This window comes from Perna viridis, chromosome 10 (genome assembly GCF_037379345.1).
Source record: "Perna viridis isolate PV_CMFRI_1.1 ecotype Kerala chromosome 10, ASM3737934v1, whole genome shotgun sequence".
Taxonomy (NCBI): domain Eukaryota; kingdom Metazoa; phylum Mollusca; class Bivalvia; order Mytilida; family Mytilidae; genus Perna; species Perna viridis.
The window spans coordinates 30,408,478-30,427,104 of record NC_142454.1 but is presented as its reverse complement, the minus strand read 5'-3'; the positions used below and the strand labels follow the sequence as shown (position 1 = coordinate 30,427,104).

At 34.3% G+C, this 18,627-nt stretch overlaps 1 protein-coding gene and 1 long non-coding RNA gene across 2 annotated transcripts in view; both read right to left on the bottom strand.

Annotated features, from left to right (window-relative positions):
* Positions 1-5,498, bottom strand: part of LOC148605330 (uncharacterized) — a 30,906-nt gene extending 25,408 nt beyond the window's left edge. The window contains exons 1-2 of the long non-coding RNA XR_015915755.1: positions 5,314-5,498; positions 14-157 (exon numbers count right to left, since the gene is read on the bottom strand). This is a non-coding gene — a long non-coding RNA (uncharacterized LOC148605330). The remainder of the gene's footprint in view (positions 1-13; positions 158-5,313) is intronic.
* A 2,891-nt stretch (positions 5,499-8,389) lies between these two features.
* Positions 8,390-17,335, bottom strand: LOC148605329 (uncharacterized). Its single transcript, XM_088549140.1, has 9 exons — positions 16,058-17,335; positions 15,361-15,460; positions 14,759-14,809; positions 14,202-14,393; positions 12,514-12,684; positions 11,543-11,713; positions 11,060-11,256; positions 9,196-9,361; positions 8,390-8,696 (listed from the first exon to the last, which is right to left on the bottom strand). The coding sequence occupies exons 1-9, from the start codon at positions 17,300-17,302 to the stop codon at positions 8,617-8,619; spliced, it is 2,373 nt and encodes a 790-aa protein (XP_088405266.1). The 5' UTR covers positions 17,303-17,335; the 3' UTR covers positions 8,390-8,616.
* Between the last annotated feature and the right edge of the window lie 1,292 nt (positions 17,336-18,627).

Here is an 18,627-nt window from a genome sequence, read left to right as displayed (position 1 = left end):
ATTTATTTCTTACCAGTGCATCATGGATTGAGGTCTCTTGAACACGTATGTATCTGAGGGTACTAAAGTATCCTATCTTGTCTTGGTTAATTTCCATAAACTTGGTATTGCGACGTGATTAACGTCGATCAGTCCACAGTCCGCAATTCAAGTAATCCTAAACAGATTAAGGCTTTGATGTAGGGGCAAATCTTAAATTGACTCTACTTGATTAGAAATTAAATCACAAATATTTTTTTTTCTAGTTTTGACCGAGTCATGCTCGTATAACCAACTTTGGGATAGTTGACGCTTGTTCATTTACCGCTTATCGGTTCGAGAAGCGTAAAGTACCCCAAAGTTGGTTATTTCACATAACCTGGACAAAAACTTACAAGTACTATCTTTTAAAAAAAAGATAGCCGACACAGTAAAATTTTATTTCCAAGTTTCTACATTTCTTCAAGGAAATAACACATGGCACGAAATTTCAAATTTCCGGTTGTTTTTTCGAACGCAATTTCAAATTTTCGATATCATTTTTTTTTAACGCCACTAAGTTATCAGTATTTGACCAATCGGGAAACAGAATTAAAAATCAAATGACTTGCGTTTCAATAGAAGAGCGTCCTTAAGGTCAAAGGGTAAAAAGCGAAACTATACTCACTGCGTCGGAAAAACAGTCTTTAAATAAACTATTATGAATTATCATTTGTTATTTCAAAGGCAAGTCCATACGCATTCAAACAATGTCTTCCTTTATCTATTTTACGAACGAAGGAGGTACATCTGTTTTCAGTTGAAAAGGATAATAGAATTAATTCTATTTATTATATAGATAGCAGTATTTTATCGGATGTTTTCAGTGTAATAAATTTTGATAATTCACACTGTGAAATATATTCGATAATTCCATTCTCGCGCTTTCTTCCGCCAAAAGTCATAATTTTGATATCAATTCGCCAGTCACAGAATTCAAAATTAATGTTGAAAATTACAACAAATTATGAAGAAAATCTATATAATAAACAGGATATTATAATCAACTGGTCATCGTGAATAACCAAAATATGGTCGCTCGTGCCAAGAACGCTTGAGGATTTAACTCGAGCGCGGAGCAAGTTCCGCGCACTCGTTAAATCTAGGCGTTCTTCGGCACCCGAGATTATATATTTGTTATTCGCTCTTTCCAATTAATAAACCTATTATTCTTATCTCAATACGTCAGTGTGAAGGTACTCCAGCGATGTCGGAGATTGAAATTGTCTGGCAAGGTATTTCCTGACTTGGTGCCTTCATTAACCTCTAGCATCTGACATGTTGAATGCCACCGCAAATGTAAATATGCCAAACAATTGTTTTAAAATTTTTAAGTCTTTTATTTATATAAAAGAAGTTTGGCCCGCCGTAAATTAAGCGAATGATAAATATTCTAAATTTTTCATAAATAAATGGAAATCATTTGAAATGAAAGTTATCTACCCATCTAAATAACTAGCTATTTTGAATAAAGTCAGTAATTTTATGAAATACAATATATTTTTGACAAAATGAACAAAAATTTGGTAATCATGGCAATTCAGTGGTTATTTCGCTTATTAAAATCCGCAGCTTTATTAACCAGTTGTAACAATTCAAAATGCTAAATCATTGAAACTGCCTTTGCAAAGGATTTCTGGATAGAAATACCCAAAGAATACCACAGAATACCCCAAAACATTATAGAATAATTATGTTAATTATAGAAAACATATAATTATTTTCTTTTGAGACTTGAAAGTCTTAATGGATTTTTGTTATATATTAAAAACTGATGAGTTACGACAGACAGATTGTCATTACGGCAGACAGATTAAATGCATCCATCATTTGTTCCTCCATATTAACGGATCCACAACTGTATTCTATTTTACAGGTTTTAATATATGGATTTGCATAATATAACTTCTTTTAATCGTTGTACTTATATTATGCATTCTCTTTAATATGCAAGAACCAATAATGTTCAGTCACACGTCCAGATTCGCTTGACCGAACACTGTAGATCTGACCATGCCATCCAAGAATAATGCAGCGCGTGGTAAGCGCTAAACTTTTGATTTAAATTGCAAACATTATCTTGAATGCTTCGATTAATTGATACAGATCTGTGATCTAAGTCAACATACATTATAGAAAACAATCGAGTTGCTTGCACAATTTGCATTGCGTAACTGGTCACATTGATAAATTCCGGGTGTTTGTCGAAATTAAAACCTGAATAAAAACATTATCTTTGAAATTCATCATATAAATCATATTTTAAACAATTTGGAGTTTCAAATGTATTTTTTGAGGTAATCTTGTGTATTCTGGGGTATTCTTGGGTATTTCTATGGTCCGCTGTATAAGTGGTTATCTCGCGATGATTTAATTTTCGCTACATTTGCGGTCAAAATTGAAACGCGAAAATTAAATCACGCGAAATATTTTCTATTTTTGAGAATAGTTGTATTTTTTGCACAAATAAAATTTTACTGATATTCTATAGTTCCTTTGTCCATCAACACCACTTGCTTGCATTTCATGGTTTGTACCAAAACAAAAAAAACAAAAAATGCATGAGTAGCCTCTTGTTTTTCTCTCAAAACACGTCGTCGTAATTACTGTGTGGTTGAGCGTCAAATACACAATAACTGGATTGTCAACCTGTCATCGGGCCCAAATAACAAATTTAAAGATTAATAATTACAAATTACAATTAAAAAAAATGTCATATAGTCCTTTAATCCCCTTGATGAATTGTTTCTAGATTTCAAAAATCAATACACAAGCTTGGCAAATTTAAACATATTTTTTATAAACTGTCGGGATTGAGGCCGTCTTTTAGTGAAGACCCTGGTTTGCATACGAATAAGAATTGTAAACATTTTCGCTGACTCGTTGAATCATAGAGATATAATACGAATGGATCAAATACACCACAGTATCAGACGCAGAAAAACTTAAAGAAAAAATATTTTATTAAAAAGATTATTAAAGAAAGGAAACGCATTTTCAACATCTCAATTTGTTCTGCTGGTTATTTTTCCTCGCTTTAAAAAAATGTTGTGTTGGAAAGCGGCTGCAGAGAGCGGGAAGACGAGATCTGGCAAGACGATACAAACCGCCAAGAAGTAAATTGGCCAAGGTAGGCGTTTCGCTGAGTAACAGCAATAACGATTAACTTTATAAGGTTTTGAATGACAAATCCGACCTCAAACGGGAAAGTTGCACCTTGCTATTCTATGTATCAGGGTTTTAAAAGATAGAAACGATAATACGGCATCTTGCTAGTCTGTAAATATGCAATAACAAACCCTGCATCATTAAGATAATATTCCATCTTGTGATTCTGTAAACATCATCGTTTTGGTGGCACATCCTGATTAAGCCTTATTGAAAGCCATCTTCCCGTGGTATCACAGAAAGGTCGAACACAATATGGTCCAACGCAGAACATAGGATCCTGATCCCCTCTCATCTTGCCAGATTCGCCAAAAGGACCACGTCCATCCACAAAAGCGCGGCGAAAGAGAGCGAGATACACCACTTGCGAAGTGAACTTATTTTTTGATGTTTTTTATATAACATGTATGTAAACTGCTGATATATACGATTGTTTTTATATATATTAGCAAACGAGTTTAATCACTTTTCGAGTTTTTTCTACTGCTACAAAATATATTTTTTTTTTGTGTGCAGAATTAAAATCTAGGCTAATTGTTCGAAGCATACAGCTTAGCTTGTTTTCATATTTCATACTTTTTATACTACTTTAATGTTTGATATTCATTAACAACTGAGTTTACTCGTTTTTTTCGAGTTTTCTCTACTATATGTTTTGTGCTGCAGCAGTATTACTATTTCTTTGAGACAGTATCTCGCTCAAAGTTACCGTCGTGCTCCAAAATTAAAAAAAAATAAAAGATCTAGATAAATAAAATAAACTTTATAATGGTAATTTAAATGATGCCTTAACTAAGAATACCACAAGTCTGTTTGAATCTGCAGATGCTAAACCCTACAGTAATATCGATTTTAATAAATTCTATTACGCAACTCTTCTTAATTAGATAACCTCCATAAACAGTCTCGTAAAATGTGTGTACAATTAAAGATGCGAAACTATTAATAATATTCTTCACGCATCATACAGCAATAATGTTTCTCAACTTCTTACATCTTGTGCCAAAAATTACATCCACAGAAAGAGGATTCGACCATACAAGAACAATACACTATCAAGCCTCGTAAGAACTCAACAACTCAACTTCTTACATCTTGTGTCAAAAATTGCATCCACAGAAAGAGGATTCGACCATACAAGAACAATACACTATCAAGCCTTGTAAGAACTCAACAACTCAACTTCTTACATCTTGTGTCAAAAATTACATCTACACAAAGAGGATTCGACCATACAAGAACAATACACTATCAAGCCTTGAAAGAACTCAACAGAATAATCAATACCTTATAACTGTTTGACTATGGATAAAAGGAGTAACTCACTGACTCTAGGCACGTGCAAATGAAATACAACAGTACTTAAGGTTTCAAGTGATAATTTCGAGCTACATACTCACGCTCCAACCTAAGTACAACATGGCTTTGTACTGTTCCAAACGGTATGCATAACTGACCCTTTGAAAACTTGTGGGCGTAATTTTTAAAGTAGTCGATTTAACACTAAGCCTGACGTGATGCATCTGATTTTAAATAATTGTAATTCGTGGTATTCGAAATATTTCTGCCCCCTCCTTTGCAATGTTCTCTCTCCTAAATATAAATTGGTTAACTTAGTTAAGGAACTTACCATGTATCGGAAACCCTTGTAACGGGTATCAGTTATTTCCCTGAAGTGTCAGGGTTAATTCAATTTCTGATTTTGCAGTCACTGTGTTCCTTTTTCTAGGTCAATACCTAGCTCCTTGATCTAATCATTGCTTTCTTGCTTTTACTTGTTACTTTGGCATACCGCCTATTGCGACCAACTACCAAGTGCCCGACATTTAACAAAACTGTTGCTTTTAAAAGTAACCCCAGCTTGTCATACATGTAGATAATTCGTTTTGCGTAGTTTACATACCCAATTTATATAGAAAAATAAACCTGTGCACTGCCCTGGACGGAGACAAAACTAGCGTTTCATAGTTTACGTGCACAGTAATATTATTGCAAATGTTTAAGGTGATTTAACCTATGAATATAATTTAATCCAAATGGGCTGCAAGTAAAAATGATTTTTTCCGTGAACTTCAAAACATAAACAAACTAAAACTCTCAATTTGAAGAGTGAAGCAGTTAACTTACCGAGATTTATAAACAGAACTGACAGAGTCCACAAAATGGCCCTTATTTCAGCTCGAGCTTGAATCGACGTATACTGATTAAAGTTGAGAGATCAGTCGATATGGCGCGTTCTCCTCACTTCTTCTCCTTTTGAGCATTCCATGTTATTCAGGTTGAAAATGTCGAATTGCATGCAATTCATATTTGAGAACCGTTTGTCATTCATGAACGCTATGACGTACATGTAACAGGTTAATGACGTAAACATTATAACGGCTTGTCGAAACCGGACGCTACTCCGAAATCAGCGTTATATTAATTGAACTTTATCTTTTACCCGATAACCAGTACTTCAATGGGAACTATTTTTTTGTCGTAGGGGTGCAGAGTTTACACGAATGTGCGGAATACACGGGAAAACATGGTATTTTTTGAACTGTTTGTCTGCCACGAAAATTAGATTATGCTTAAAAAAAAACACCCAGTTTTTGAGAAAAAAAATAACGCAAAATTTACCACACGCGAAAAAAAAAACGGTATCAATACCTATGAGGTCGATACATATGGACTCTATTCAACATCGCATTTTCAAAATTACACATTCAGAATGGATTTCAAAACTTTTAACTTCTATACTCCTACTGTCAAAGTGGGTCTCCAGTCTTACCACGACACTTGTTACTCCCGTTACGGTAGTGGTGTTGGTTCAGTGTGGTTCCTGAAAAATTCGAAAGATCTTTTGGAGTCCCTCGGTTCAGGATTGTTATCAGAATATCGTGGCATTAAAACCTATGATTTTTCAAATACAATTCCCAATACTCAGTTGAAGTCCCGATTCGGAATCGTTGTGCGTCATTGTTTCTCCGGAAAGGATGGTGTACCTGGATACAAATATATAAAAGATTCTTCAAACTTGTGAAAATAATTGCAAATCATCTTCTAAATGCATGGACCAGGCGCACCGGTAGTGTAAGCGTCCTCTGCTTTTCTAGTAACACCCGAACTCATATTACGTAATATATAAACTGTACATATGTGTTGGGTTATTTTGGCGGATGTAACATTTGGCGGTTTTTAAGCAAAAAGGTATAGAAAAACTTTGGCTTTTGTGATTTCTTTTGTAATTTTCTAATTCCTCAAAATTCTTCAAAAATGTCATATTCCAGCATATGTATGATTGCCCATATTCTTAATTTTTATGAGGGTCTATTCTTTCAAAATGTATGAGTGCGCACACCTTTAATTTGCTTGAGGGTATAAAATTATTAACTAAAGTGCTAAATTTTTCAATATAACTATCATATAGGGACTGTAACATATTAATTTGAGTCAAAATTCTTTAAAAATGTCATATTCTTGCAAAATGTATGAGTGCGCACACTTTCAATTTCCATGAGGGTCTAAAATTTATGACTGAAATGCTAAAGTTTTCAATACAACTATCATCTGGGTGGCTGTGACACATTAATTTGAGTTAAAATTCTTTAAAAATATCTCATTTCTTTGTTGGTACTGCATGCCATACATAAAAGTCGGGTAAAAATTTGAAAAAAAAATCAAGTTTAAACATAGCAAGGCTTCCTTCCCGTCCAACCAATCGAGATTTGTGTGCTACGCCTTTTTTGGAATCACGTACATGTACTGTATGTAATTCAGTCGAGTATTCTCGAGCTAATGACCGTTAGAATCTGTCCGGAACTTTTCTAATCCACGTATCTGTTCTTCCTAGAACAGTTCCAGAAAGGAGGGTGTCAGAACCCATTATAGAGCATGAAAGAGCTTATCCAAAGCCCTGACAGACCCTGACAAGGTGTGTCGCGAGTCAGAACAGTTTCTGACAGTTAAGAACTGTTCTATGATAGCAAATCCTGACAGAATCGAAGAGAAGTTAGAAGTGATCGCAAATGTACCTTCCTAAACACGTTCAGTTCCGCAATTGAACGCCATGGTCATGCTTGCGTTTTGTATTTTTAATTTATTGTACATCTGAAGTTCATATATGCTCTGATAGCGATAGTTTATCATGTTTTATTTGTTGGTTGGATAGCGTGCTTGTTTGAAACAAGAATGTTCGCTGCTCATCATCAGTATTTTTGTAAGATTTTCGGACTCCTATGGTATTATCGATTTCATTGCTTACATATTTTTTCCAGTGACCTTGACATTTATTTTCTTAATATATTGAATACACCTTAAAGCTGCATTAGCTGCCAAATTTGGTCAGTTTTGATTCTACTGAATTTTGCTGATTCATTGGAAAAAGTTGAAGTAATGTAATTGAAACAATAAATGTCGATAATACCTACAGAATATTGTGAAATCAACGGGGTTTTTTTTCAATCAAAGAAGAAATAAATTCGGTAATTACACTCTCGGACTTTCTCCCACCAAAACGTCACATCTTAAATATCAATCCGTCAATCACAGAATTTAGAATTCATGTAGAAATATCGATGGATTATGAAGAAAATCTATATAATAAACAGGATAATCAATTAGTTATCCAGAATAACCAAAATATGATCACTTGTGCCAAGAACGCTTAAGGATTTATCTCATACGCGGAACAATTTCCGCACACTCGTTAAATCAAGGCGTTCTTCGGCAGTTGTGATAATATCCTGGTTATTCACTCTTTCCAATAAATGATCCTATTATTATGTCTTTATTGCAATATATGACATATTGATAATCAGCCTATGACTTAATAATTGCAAACCAGCGTCCGCTTTTATGATAATTATACAATAATCCTGATATTGTATAAATCTGATTAATACGGTCAATACTAGGTAACCTCTTGCTCAGTAGGCCAAAGATTTGCACATTTTTTCCTGTATCATGTTCACCCCCAAAGAGTGACAGATGGCCTCCACAACATTTTTTTTCAATTTGTGCCTGGCCTATCCTGATCTGTTTTGCCTCTCCTTCCAATTAGCTGTTTTTAGCTTCTTCTCTTGTAGCTTGCAATATAGATTAAGTACTGGATGGTACTCTGTGGACATCCACAGAATTTGTTCCGTGGCGTTCGTCACCGACAATTAGCAACGATCTTAAATAAGGAGTAACACATTACACCCACTTGTCCTGTGTAAATTTTTATACAGCATCAATGAATATTTTAGAAAACGATAAAACAATGCATTTGCTAAGTTTACTAACAACATGATATTTGGAAATGGAGACATCATTTACAAAAAAACAACATACAAATTTTAACAATGAGACATTAACACATACAAAAAAATAACAATAAACAATTAATTTCTGCCAGACAATAATAAGGTTGAGCCCAAAGTCCGAGGGGATCTGCATCCGTAATCCTTAATACCATATTGTCGTTAAAACCATGTGAAGAGTTCCAATCAGGCATATCACTGTCACCATGGAAATGTGAGAAATTTCTAAAAGGAGAACCAAACAGCTTGAAATTATTTATAATCAATTAATAAAAGAAATAAATATAAGTCTCTTACCTTCCAAAACTTAATGATTTTTCTACACTTTTGTAGGATAAATACATTGCTTAACAAAATATACTTTTATTGCAAATACCTAACCTCAGTTACATTATTATTGAATATCAAAATCTTCGAAACACAGCAGCATTATACCTTTTTTCTATATATTCTTAAATTTGTGGATTTCCGGATCACGTAAATGGCCAATGATATTTAAATACCTTAATTGCCAAAATGATAGAATCAACTTTTTATACGACTTTTCGATGAAAATGTAAAATAAAACATATTCAAAAAGAAAACAAGTACTATCTTGGCCAATCGAGAAACAGAATTGCGATCAGGTGACTTGCGTTTCCATGGAAGAGCGTCTTTAAGGTCAAAGGGTAAAAAACGAAACTATACCGAGTGCGTCGGACAAAAATTTGAAATATAAACTTACTGTCAGCAGCATTTGGGCACTGGGTCATCAACTGAGCGTCGCAAGTTGCATATGATGTTGTTTCATCACTTCCGTCGTCACAATCAGATGCGCAGTCACACACGAAAGAGCCATCAATACACTGAACACTTCCGCTTTGGCATGTGAACCAACCCGTGGGACATTTCTATGATAAACATACGAAAGATTTTTTATTAGGTGATAACTTTCAAACATCAAACACCTGCAAATATTTTTTTACCAAGTAACATTTATGCATATAAATGTATGCGTTTTCTGTAATATGATGAAGGTGAAACCTTTTAACGCTCCCGAAGAAACATTAATTAAAAACAACTTTGATAATTTTTGTCAGCTCTGATTTGATATTTTATACTTATAACCTTCAAGTATGGCAAATTTTGTAATGATATATATTTGTCCTAAAGCATTTTACTGATTGTCGTGGTCTGATATGTCTATTGGGCGATATGTCCGGCATTCATAAGGAATTATTGGTTGTCATGGTCCGAAATGTCTTTGGGTCGAATTGTCCGGCACTGGTTAACATTATGGTTCTTATATTTGCAAAACGTCTTCAAAGATTTCTTTTGTTGCATTTAGTTTCGCTTCATTCTGTTCATATTGTATAGTTAAATTATGTTTTTATAACGATTTGATACTTTTTATCGAATAGATTCGTTTCAATTCTTTCTTTTATCGATTATTTTCGTTTCGTTTTGGTTCGTTTTCGTTTCGCAATTTTTATGACCCGAGAAGTATGGGTAATATTGATTACATAAATTTTGTAAACATCTGGACGCCATACTGCAGACTATAAGGCCAACCCTATCTTGAAAAATCTATGATTTGATTTGTATTTAATTATCGAAACTAGCAAATTATTTTTTTACTGGTTTGGCTCTCAATCGTACATATACAAGTATATGCAAATGAAGCTGCCATTATGCTGTTTTTCAGCTCCTAAAAATGCAGGTACAAACCGAATATTGATGTTTTTTCTTGCCATAAGTATACAGAACCAAGTTGATAATACAACCATAAACGCTCCCTTCGCCAGCGTATAAAGGAGTGTGTATTTGTATACAGGATTATCGAAATTCTGTGTTTGTCTAGTACCCCGGACTTGACTTTTATGAGCAACTCGGCGGGTGTTTCTAGAAAAGCAGAGGACGCTTACCCTACCGGTGCACCTAGTCCATGCTCTCAGTTTTTATTGGAGTCCGAGTTGCTCATTTGCTTTTGTTACTTTGTATGTATGATTTTAGTTACTTTATGTTCTTTGCTGTGTATGTCTGTTTTCCATGTCTGGTCTTTGTCCCTGGATTGCATTCTTTTGATTACCGCTATAACCTTGGTTCCCTTGATTACTCTTTTTATATGTTTTAGGGAAAAAATAACATATAATGCATACATGTATGTACATACATGTAATATGTATGTACATACATGTAATATTGCAATCTCTTCCATAGGCCTATAACTGCTTCTTGATTAAATACATTCACTCCACTAGCTTATAGGTCATGCTACACATAATGTAACAAAATCACGAGGCATGAGTATAACGTAACTGCTGCAGTTTTACTGTTTTACTTAATTTAAAAAAGAGGCATTGTTTTAGTACCTATGATGCAGATGCTTTGAAGTAGCGAATGTACCCTTTGCGCAGAAGATTGTGAATATTGCTTACTGCTGGTTCTTTAAATAAATCTAATAGGTAAGAGACAATTTTTTGAGCAATTGCGTCTGTTTTCTAACAAATGTAGACAATAAATACTCTCTATTGCATTCCTGCTTTGTGAAAAGAAAACATTGGTCACGATTACAGAATCCCCCTTTATTTAACTGTGTTAATTGTTACCTGTACATAAGATCCGGGTGCTGCAGTTGGACAATTTTGTGTATTACAATTTCCGTACTCGCTTTGGTCACCAGAACAGTCTAATCCACCGTTCTGGGGTCTAGGGTTGTCACATGTCCTACTTCTTGCTGACTGACCTCCACCACACGTTACAGAACACGTTCCCCATGCTCCCCAATTACCCCACTCACCATCAACTGAAAAAAAACGCAACGATACGGTGAAGATTCAATATATAATCGAGGTGACGAAAACATGTGTGGTTTACTTTACTTCTTTTATTTTGGTACTTTAATCTTACGTTTTTCTCTTAATTTATGATGAAATTTGGAATGACATTTAGTCTTTTGTCTCGTGTAAAGTAACAAGCGTAGGAACAACCTTTATCATATTGCTTGTGTACCAAAGTTAATACTTAAAATACTCAATTCAAAGAAGTATTATAAAATGTACGTTTACGTGAATACACATGTAGCTACTTACTTATGCAGACTTGGGTATTGCAAGCCTGAGATTCTGAACCGGAACCGACACAGTTTGCTCCACCATGTGCAGGCGCAGGATTTGTACATGATCTGGTTCTCTGTTGGGAACCCCCTCCACAAGTGTAGGTACATGTGTCCCAATTACTCCATGCAGACCATGCGCCATCAACTATATACATACAATTAGGTTTGTTTACCAATTTGACCCTAATAATCTATACTGAATGTGAGGGGGCTTTAAATGAGGATTGTGTTGCGATTAACAAAAAAGCCTTATATTTTGTTATATTTTAATTTATTTGAAATATTCTGAATAGTTTAGCGTTATCGAGCAACATTTTCCTGTTCTTATAACCTAGCTAGGTATTTTTGGCACGTCTATGGAACTACTTCAATGGCATCCCAATATACAAAAACCATTCATGTAAATTACAAATTGCGCTATCGATTGATGACGTTGACAAATTGATCCGCGTTAAAAACAAAAACAAAATCACCAAAGTCGTTTAAATCAAATAACCTAGGAAAACTAATATTTGAAAACAGTCTTTAAGAAATAAAATATTCCCTATAATGATTTCAGGTAAATATTATGTATGATCTGTAATCACATGTTTACATGTCGAGAGACAATGTACATGTATGTTATATAAATTAATAAATGATTTGTTATATTTTGTTTCGCTTTGTTTGTTTTGTTTAGTTTGTTTTATTCAGGATTTGAGTTCGGTTGTTAAATTGATAATTTTTTTTAAAATTTCACTTTGACTAAATACTGTCTAGGGCATTGACTCAGAGTACATTTCTGTGTCTGTGAGGTTCTCTTAACTTTAAAATGTTGACAAAGCAGCCAAGGCACACAACGTACGTTTCAATTGTTGTTTGTTTCTTTATTTTGTTTGTTTATTTAGGATTTGTGTTGTGTTTGAAAAAAAAATTATGTTAATTTTATATTTACTTAACACTTACTTGGACATGGACTCAGAGTACATGTCTGTACCTGTGACGATCCACCGCTGCAGGATGCTCCGCCATATTGAGGTGTCGGGTTGTTACATTGTCGTGTTCGTGACTGTGATCCGCTTGCGCATGTCACTGAACATGTCGACCATGCTCCCCACGAACCATAACCTCCATTAACTGAAAAACAGAAATTTAATTTTTTTGATAAAACATAATAGATGCGATTGAGATGAGTTTTTCTCTGTCAAGGTTGTCCAAGCCTTATAAAGTAAAGTTTTACCTTTGTAATAGGCATATGATACAGCTTTCGAACATATATATATAGAAAATACAATGTACTTGGGAAGATAAACAGGTCTAAAATTGATTTAAGCTATTCGGAAAGATTCAGATCCTCATCCGATTTGACTCTCCTCTGTAAAATCAAAATCATGTATTTTATTATATTTTTATTTCATTTTATCATTGCTATATTATTATTATTATTATTATTATTATTATTACAAAAGAGTGTATTGGATTTGCTTGTCTGAGTATTTAACAGCTTATTTGAACAGAATTATCAGCAGTAGCCAATCTATTGAGTAGTTCAATTTTATTGAGAAATAAGACAATGCCCAAGCATTATAAGTACAATTCAATACTTCATTTGCTAACGTACGTAAATAAACTATTAACATCATTAAAATTAATGTTGCTGCATTTACGTGCAAATTGCATTACATCTAATTGAGTTGCAATTATTTTGGCAACTCCAGGTGTTATCTGTCTGTCTAAAAGAATAATAAATTCCTGACATTTAGTTTGATTAATTAGATTTTTTTTAATTTCTTGAAATATTATTAAATTATCAGATGAATTTTAACTTTGTTGTGTATGTCTGTTTTCCATGTCTGGTTTTTGTCCCTGGATTACATTCTTTTGATTACCGCTATAACCTTGGTTCCCTTGATTACTCTTGTATATGATATTGTCCTTTCTGTTTTACCTATCATTTTTGTCCCCGCCATTACGTGAAAGGAGACATATAAATACCAGTGTCCGCCCATGCATCCGTCGGTCTGTCCGGTCACAGTTGTGTACGCATTACCTTTTGGCGAATTTTGTTCAAATTTTGTGCATGTAAAATTGTTAGTCACTATTAGTATTTCATAGTGCGCCGTCATTTTGATTCGGCAAATTTTACAATTGCACATCATTTTTTTTCCGGCGGGAGAAATATAGCTACGAGTTGGTTGTTAAATTTGAAATCCGTTCAAATATACGTCTTTTTCTTCAAGGATGAAATAATTCAGAGACTTCGGACCCTAAAGACGTGGCGTAAAAAAATGAAACAGTAAAGACGAATCACACAACGGAATAAAAAAAACAATAATATATAAAAAATTAAGACAAAATACACACAAACAAAATAGAACACTTGCAACACGAAGTACCACAGCAACTTGGCAATGTCATGAGATGCCTCATGAGAGCAAGCATGTACTGCTCCATCAACGGCACCTCTCATATTGCAGGTGAATACAACCTTGAAAGCGTCAAGGTCGTTGGGTTGCTAATCTAGTAAGACTTTAAATCTTACTGAAGATATTTTGCTTCATTTGTGCGATTGAAACTTACATGTATAAAATATGAAATATTTGAAATAATTTATTAACAATCAAACCAATGGCAAAAAAATGTCAACTACTTACTTGGACAGTACGTTGATGTTGTGCATGACTGGGTTTCGGTTCCACTTCCTGCACACTGTTTGCCGTCGTATTTTGGTGCCGGATTAGTGCAAGTTCTCGTTCGGGTCTTGGTTCCAGTTTGGCTGGTTCCATAATCCTTGCATGTTAAGGTACAGCTAGAATATGATCCCCAGCTGGCCCATTCCCCATCAACTATAATTCCGAAAGGTGCGAAAATTATTCATAATTATCAAAAGTATACCGTTTACACCTTCTTTTAATTTTTCATATTACAGAAAAGTGCACATAATATTTAATATTCCGCAACTCTAAAGGTATGTAACATTTAGTGAAATCCAATGTTCGGATGTTATATAAACAATCCAAACCTTTGAAAAAAAAATATTACCTTTCGACAAAAAATATAAATATTCATATCTTTCAAAAACACTTAGCCTACAAATGATATACGTAATGTTAAATTGATCAGTATCCAACATTCCTTCCTGATGATATAATTTGTAATGGTTCATTGTATTGTAATATCAAAATATAACCACCCGAAATATTTGACTTACTTGGAGGGGGTGTGGCACAATCTTCGTCAGAGGTTCCATCGTTGTCATCATCTGTAAAATAGTAATATTTTTTTTCTAGTTTACATACCAGAAGTACATGTAAATAAAGGGTTATTGTGTTTTCAAACAAAATATTGTAAATGTTAGTTTATATTTTATATTTTTTGCTCGTAATACATGTACATGTACTACAAATAACGAGTAAAACGCCTTGGCTATAACCTAATGGGGCATTTATTCTGCTGATATTCAAAGTAGCGATCATTGTATTAAAAGGGCAAATGAACACCGTTCTAAGATAAAATTATTTTTCTTGTAAACTGATTTTCGAGCCACTGATATGTAACATTAAACTCAAACCATATACCCGTTTCGTATATGTACTGTACATGTAATATGTTTATTTATCTCTAAAAGGAAGCCCATTTATGTTAAATATGTTGATTTTATCTAAATGACCCTTTCGTGAGATAGTCGATAAGAATGCGTAGAACAAGGTCAATACACACTTCCACCGGAAGAAATCTTTTGTTCTAACCAAGCCGCGGATGTGTATATTGAGCCCGTACATAGACTTAACTCAAACGGGTTTATTAATTAACCTTTGTTCTGATTCTCTGTTGTGCAAATTTCCTCGTCAATGAGACCGTCACAATCATTGTCGATACCATCACCTACAACGGTTGTACTAGGAACACACACCTGCAGTAAAATAAATGGAGTTATCTGATGAATCCACAAACCTGAGTTAACCCTTCAAAGTACAAGTAAACGACTTCTCTGAAGATTGCTTACGTTTATTTTCTATAATTTTAAATAAGTTATAGATTCTTAAGATTTATATTTTGAAAATGGCATTGGGCACCTCCAACCTCCAACCTTCAACCATGTTCCGTTGTTTTGTTTCTCTTCATTAGAAGTCGTGTCAAGAAAAAATATTGCTTTTAAAACATGAAAGTGCTGGACATTAAAGAAAATCGACGAACGTGTACGCAACTATACAGTATTAGGAGGGAGATTCCAACAAAATCAATGAAAAATTAAGAATATAAATATGTAATATTTGCAGAAGCTTTCTGGTTACAATTACTATATTTTATTTGAAAAAAATAAAAATAATTAATTTTTACGTGAAACATTTGCTTTGTCGTTAAAAACTCTTCTAAGATTCAGTGTCAGAATTTCCTTCATTTACTATTACAAAAGTTAACAAGTTTGTGCTAAAAAAGGCGTTGAAAAAATAGACTATATACATAGTTTTATAATTATGAAAAAGTGGTGTTAATGCTATGAACTTACGGTGTTTACGCCAGCCATTCTCATTCCTGTGGTAAAACCATATGTTTCAGCATTGGCTCTTCCGTACAAAAATCCTCCAAATACGGAAATTACCGAAGTATGCCGAACAGTGTGAGAGCCTTCGGAAATGGAAATGTACCCACCAACGAGATCTGTGTCTGGGATGTCATGGTAAACAGTGTTACCTGCAAACGCTGATCCGTCTATCCGCAGACCATTTTTGTCGGCTTTTTTGACGATAAACATAAAATAATTGTCATAGGACCCCTTCGAGTATTTTGGTGTGGTAAATGTGTAGTCAGCGGCGTACTGTTCGATTGGAGGTATGATTAGCATTGCAGGATCTGATGGCTCCGAAGATGATTGCTGGCTGAGTACGATTTGTATCAAGAGAATGGCTTTGTCCGCAATCATATAACAATATTTTCCAGAGGCAATGAGAATCTGTGTGAAGTCACCCGCTTTGCTGAATGAAAGAGATCCGGTGTTGATAGCCCCATTTTTGTTACATTTATATGTTACCGTAGTGCTGTCTTCACTCGCAATTATTTTGAAATAGTCACCGACAGTTCTCATTGGTGTCGGGACAGTTGCAAACTTTTTACCCCAAGTATCAACAGGAGTGAGGTGTTCAACCAAATGGTCCTGACTTCCGCCGGAACCGGTTTTTGTCTTCCTGTTACCGCTGAAAACTGATACTTTCTTGTTGCTAGTGATGTATGTTCCAGTAAGGTCACCTGTACTTTGAAGTTGTATTGCGTCATAACGATTTAGGGCAACATTCATTGTTTGACCTCTAGAGTATGTAACGCCATTATATGAAACTGATCCGCATGTAGAGCAACCTCCTAGCTTGATGGAAACTGATGTCGAGTCCTCAACGCCTACGACCATTATTTGCGCTCTTCTGTATGGCGGGTAGTAAGTAACTGTGTAATACTCCATACCCAATACGTCGGTTGGAAGTCCAAGGAAAGCATCGTTTGAATAGTCCTGCTTGTTTACACCGTATATAACAATTTCATCGGTTGAAGTGACCAAAATACCTTTTTTCTCTTTTACAGAACCGTTAAGCCTGAGATTAAGGTTAATAAACAGTTGCTTTACCGATCCAGCAATAACCGAAAACTGTTCATTTACCGATGGATTCGTCCAACCGGGAGATGTTACCGATACGTCGACTGATGTTGTTCGTGAGGTGGTGACGAATAATTCGAGCTTGAAATTGGTCAGATAATTGTCCATAAAAGCTATAATAAACTCTGTACCGCGATTATCAGGTGCCCCTGTATGGATAAAATATTTTGCAAAGTAAATTTAGTTTTTACGGTTAGGAAAATAATACAAGTTACCGAATAATTTCAATTTGTATTTATTATTAACAACACAAGGACCTTATTAATGAAAATCTTCAGAAAAAAAATACGAAAATAATTGATATGAAAGAGTAATCAAGGGCACCAATATTCTAGCGGTAATCAAAAGAATGTAATCCAGGAACAAAGACCAGACATGGAAAACAGACATACATAACAAAGAACATAAAGCAACTAAATTCATACATACAAAGTAACAAAACAAATGAGCAAGTCGGACTCCACTAAAAAAACTTGAAGCATGAGCCAGGTGCACCGGTAGGGTAAGCGTCTTCTGCTTTTCTAGAAACACCCGCCGAGTTGCTCATAAAAAGTCAAGTCCGGGGTAAACGAAAGAGGAAAGGACAACTATTAAATGAAATATTTATGAGTAGTTAAAATAGATTAAATATATTCTTATGATTCATCAGAAAATGCAGTAAAACACAGTAATATGAATACGATTCAAAAATAAATTAATCTGTAAACGTACTAATTTTCGCGGTGTACTAATTTCATAGATGGATAGATAACTGCAGAAAAAAAGTATTCAAGAAATTGAATTGTAACATTATTCTTCAAAACCACAAAGATAGATAACCGCGAATATGCTCACTTGACAGAATCCGCGAAAACTAATTTGTTCAAAATAATGTTGAAGCTAACTTATTATATTTACCTTGGCAAACCCCTGTAAGAAGCACAAAGACAAAGGCGTACTTCATGGTAATGGTTACAAAGTTCAGCCGAAGCCTTATGTATCCTGTAAAAAAACAGGAATTATACATATTTCACAAAAGATCAAAAAATGTGAAAATGATCATTATATGGCGAGTCTAATGTATCCATATAAAAAATATCGAACCGAAATAAATATGTTTATACGCATTGAACGCATTAATAAGACTTCTTTACAGGTGTAGACAAATTACATCGCGGCTCGAGTAAAGTTCGGTCAGACACGTACTGTATTTTAATTTCTAAAGCATTATTTATGTTTATGCTATTGCTGAAAAAATTTTTCTCCCTCAGCAAAAAAAAATCCTAGACCTCTTCTAAAAGAAAATAATATTAATGATTCACGAGGGAAAGAAATCGAACAGTTCAGATATGGTTAGAAATATTTATCATTAAAATTATATCTTGTACAGCAATCCCGATTGTTTTTAAAAGTTGAATCTCGTTCGTTTTCAGTTAAATAAAAAAGGTCCTAAG